Below are 4602 nucleotides of genomic sequence, written 5' to 3'. Positions count from 1 at the left end.
GAAACAAATCTCTGTACTTCTTACAGGTATGAGTGTGTTGGCTTTACACGATTAACGGACTCTTCTGACCTCGTATTCCATTTGTCCCATATCATCTTAAGTGAAGCACCAGAATAAAGATGAAATTGCACGGAATCATTTTTTTTCCCCATCATATTAATTTATTAAAACAAACTAAACAGAGAGAAACATAATAAATACACAGAGAAATATCAATACTTGGAAAAAAAAACATACACTCAAGTAAGACAAACACAGCCCAGAAGGCTGATGGATTGTAAAAGTTTCCCCGGCTTCAAAACTGATACCCCAAGGAGGGGAATAAAGAATATGAGAAAAATCAAACTATTCAAATGTACAGCTGATTTGTCTTTGATGCAAATAAAACTAATCAAAATAAAACCATAAATGGCTGAATAAAAGACACCGTTTCAAAAGATCATTTGGCATTAGGATTAGAAATGTATACACGCGCAATTGTTTATAACAAATTAAAAATCAATTGTAAAATTAGGACCATTTTTGGAGGGGGTTGCGATTAGTGCGATTAACGGAATACTGCAACGACCTGATCTTTCCGGAAACAGCGGTTCAAGTCACGGCGGACACATGCAATGAGAGAGAAAGAGAGAAAGAGAGAAAGAGAGAAAGAGAGAGAGAGAGAGAGTCTGCAGGAGTACACCATGAGCCGAGATGTCAACAGGCCAAGTAGAACAGGCCCGGGCGTGGCGAAGGCTGTCAGTATCTGCTCAATATTCCCACAATGCATTTGCAGTCCAGCTGAACCCCAAAACGGAAGGGGGGACCACGTGAGACACAAAGGGCCAATGGCGCAATGCAAAACCAGAATCTCCCTGCAATACTGACACCCAAAAGAATCCTCCCAGTCCCCACGTCACTTGCAAAGCGAGTCCCTGTACATAACAAAGGACCAACAAATGGGTATAAACCAGAGCACATTGTGAGCAAAGGATTTGCCTGACATGAAGCAAATCCATTGATGTAGTTGACAAAAGTCCACTAACTAACTGACTAACAGAACCGGTCATCACGGTTAAATAGGTGTTACAGGTTGCTCATATTTGCATAAATCAATTTGTTCATACATGAAATTTTCATTAGTTAGAAACAAACAAACAAACAAAAACTAGGCAGGATCTTTACATTCATAGTGTGCTTCCTCTCTGATGTTTAAAAGAGAGTCAGGATAAGACTTTCCCAACCCTTTCCGATGAAAGAGTTCAAATAACGTTTTTTAACGTTAAACGTTTCTGCTAAAAACGAACAAAACATGAGAATACTACATCAGTCATCCGATATGATTGTAACATAACCGTCCATACTTCACATGTGGTGGTTTAACAGAGAAGAAATGAAATTCACTTTATGAGACCCACTTTGAGCTTCTTCCATGAAATGATCTGTCTTTATAAATACTCACACACACACACACACACACACACACACACACACACACACACACAGAATTTCCTTGACTGTGCACTGCGTGACTAATACCTCATCTTCTCACTGGCAACTAAGACGGTGGGGCCATGTGCACCAACCCCCTAGTGGGTTCTATTGGCACGTTCTCAAATGAATTCAAAGACTTTGCGTTAGGACAGCGTAACAATACTAACAAAAAAAACAAAAAGTTACTGATTTGATCCACCAACGTTAAACATAATAACACCAAAATAAAAATCTGTCACGAAGTGTGCTCCTAGACTCCTCGAGGGCCCTGCGTTCAGAGCGGAAACGTTCGGTCGTCGGGAGGCCGGGTGAGCAGTGCAGATGGATGAGACCAAAGGGTAAAAAAAAAGGAAAAAGAAGAGGAGAATCTCTTCAACAGTGCTTTGCAGTGAAGCTCTACATGCTGATTTCATTGATCAAAATGCCCTTTTTGATTCTCAAACCCCCAGAACACAGCAGGAGTTATCTGTAGCCCGAGGGCATACAAACACTGACTTACTTTCACAGCGACTCAGACACACACACACACACACACACACGCCAGCAGCAGCAGGCATGGGGGGGGGGGGGGGGGGACATCCATACAAACTTAGCTTGAACATAAAAAGATGCTCAATGAAGGCACACACATACAGCAAAAAAGGTCTCAGTCAAAGGATTTGTCAACACACACCCTCTCATCCACTCACATTAACACACGCCTCCCCTCAGTCAAAAGGACTACAGCCGATGAACATGACCTGTGGGAGGCACTCATCTCTTCATTCCATGAACAATCTACACCGGTAACTACTAATGGACAAAACAATTTATAAAAAAAATCTAAACAAACAAATAAACAAAGCATTTTAAAACTCTCCATTGTCCATTAAAAAGAATATAAATATCTATATGAGGCAATGCCAATGTGGGCCTCTGCTCTCCCTCCGTGCTCCTGCCAAAAGTGTCCCCCTCATGCGCTTCCCCGGAGCATTCGCCCTGAACTTCAGTTCCGGCCCACCTCTCCTCCCTGAACCCCCAGCAGTCCTGCTTCCCCCAGTCTTCATCAACAATTATTACTGTTACCACCATTATTATTTCAATTATTATTATTATTATTATTGATAATGATATTACTCCCATTAATAGTAGCAGGTCCTGCTCCAGTGACATGTGGTGTCACAGTCGAACTGAAATAAAAACGATAAAACAACAAAAGTCATCTGTGAAGGAAGCACATCGTAGAAGAGCTTTGCTGATATGATGTCGTGAGAGGGGGTGCGTGGAGAGTTGGGTGAGTGAGGTCCGAAGCCCTGAGTCCTCGGCTCGGAAACCCCCACCTCAGCCAGGTCTGGTCAGGTCCGGTCCAGTGGGCTACGCGGCCATCAGGTACTGGTGGTAGAAGAGGCCAAAGAGGGAGGTGGAGAAGAGGCAGGCAGCGATCCACCAGGTGAGGAAGGACAGCAGACCGCGAAAGAGCAGGGGGCTGAAGACTGTCCGCAGGCCGCCCAGGGCCACTGACAGCTGGGCCACGGACGGCGCGACCCCGCCTCCGGCCCCGGTCTCCGTAGCGACGGGCCCTGACGCTCCTGCTCCTCCCACCATAGTGGCGGCAGCTTCAGGGTTCACATGCAAAGGGCAAGGCTGGTCCTCTTCAGGATACACCCACCACGAGTGACCGCCTGGATGGACAGGAGAGAGAGACAAATAACTAAACAAACAACAATATAACACTCACTCACAATATCCATACCAATAAAGCCTTTATGGAAGAGAGAGATAACAAACCAAGTATTTAGTACACACCTAACAAAGCCAGACACGGACACACACACCTACACACACACACGATAAAGGAAAACCACTGACTGTAAATATAGATAGTACAGTTGTATATATACAGTCAATGAAGAAAACCATCTTAACTGCAGTCATGAACATACAGTCATGTCATGTCATAGACACCAACACCTTTTGGAGTTGAACTGTCAGCTTAATTGGTCAACGGCTTGGTGCTCAAGGCCTTTGAGCCAAAAGACTACTGTTAATCAATAAATCACTCAATCACTCACTCGCTCACTCACTCACTGACTGAACCAATCCCTTTGAAGCGGCTCACCTAAAGTTTTTAGCAGCAAGGTTGTGTGCAGCAGCATCACCAGAGGGGCCATGTACTGGAGTGCGATGACACATAGGTAGTAAAAGACCCGCGCCACCTGCAAGTAAACACAGACAAGAGGGGCAGTCCCAACCGTCAGGAGAGAGGCAGATGAGAAAGAGAGAGAAAAGAGGGGGAGGTCCAAAAAAAAAAAAAAAATGAGACCAGGGAATGTATAAGGAAAATATGAAGATGCCCAGAAATTATACTAAAATGGACTCTTCAAAAAGCAATGAGAGAAAGAGAGAGGAATGGGAAGAGGGGAGAGAGAGAGAGAGAGAGAGAGAGAGAGAGAGAGAGAGAGAGAGAGAGAGAGAGAGGAAAACAGAAAGTAGGCATTCAGACAGTCTAGCTATCAGGGCATAGGAGCATCCATTTGCAAGTCTCACTTAGGACTTGGCACATCAAACGGCCTCCTCTCCTCCTCCGTCTGCGTAGAGGGATGGGCTAGAGAGGACGGGGGAGGAGGTGGAGGTGTTTTGGGTGGAGGGGAGGTTTTGATCTCCACGGAGGCTCCACTAAGCCCAAATGGCGGGCTCATTTCACTGATACGGCTGGGAGAGGTTGAAAGCAAGAGTGGGGGGTAGGGTGGGATGGGGGATGAGAGGGGGTGTTGCAACAATACTGCACCATTTCCCCCTTTTAGCGCAGACATGGTTCTTTTTGTTGGCGTTAGCACATCTGCCCCCAGTGACGGCTTGAGGTGGACGACGCTGCATTAGAGCGCACCCAACTGGCCCTAGTGCCCACGGAAATCTGAACAGATGCCAAGAGATGTGCAAGACAGGAAGAAGAAAAAAACTACAGAAATACAGAGAACAGGGATGAAAACATGTCCTCCCTCAACTCCACCTTGCTCAACCTTTGACCTTCACCAATTCACAACATGCTAAAAAAGGGCCATTTCCAAATGGCACATATGAATTGGGCCAAATGTATGGGGGGAAATATTAGGAGTACCATTAGTGCCACATTCCCGGCCTTACTTTGTG

General features: G+C 45.2%; 1 protein-coding gene across 1 annotated transcript in view; it reads right to left on the bottom strand.

Annotated features, from left to right (window-relative positions):
* Nucleotides 1–371: 371 nt before the first annotated feature.
* The window catches only part of tmem161b (transmembrane protein 161B), an 18394-nt gene continuing 14163 nt past the window's right edge, over nt 372–4602 (bottom strand). The window contains exons 11-12 of the mRNA XM_042099913.1: nt 3572–3668; nt 372–3134 (exon numbers count right to left, since the gene is read on the bottom strand). Coding sequence (XP_041955847.1) covers nt 2827–3134; nt 3572–3668 — 405 coding nt within the window. The 3' untranslated portion in view covers nt 372–2826. The remainder of the gene's footprint in view (nt 3135–3571; nt 3669–4602) is intronic.

The sequence above is a fragment of the Alosa sapidissima genome, chromosome 8 (assembly GCF_018492685.1).
Source record: "Alosa sapidissima isolate fAloSap1 chromosome 8, fAloSap1.pri, whole genome shotgun sequence".
Lineage (NCBI taxonomy): Eukaryota > Metazoa > Chordata > Actinopteri > Clupeiformes > Clupeidae > Alosa > Alosa sapidissima.
Note: the sequence above shows the minus strand (reverse complement) of the source record. Positions and strands in the feature narration are given on the sequence as shown.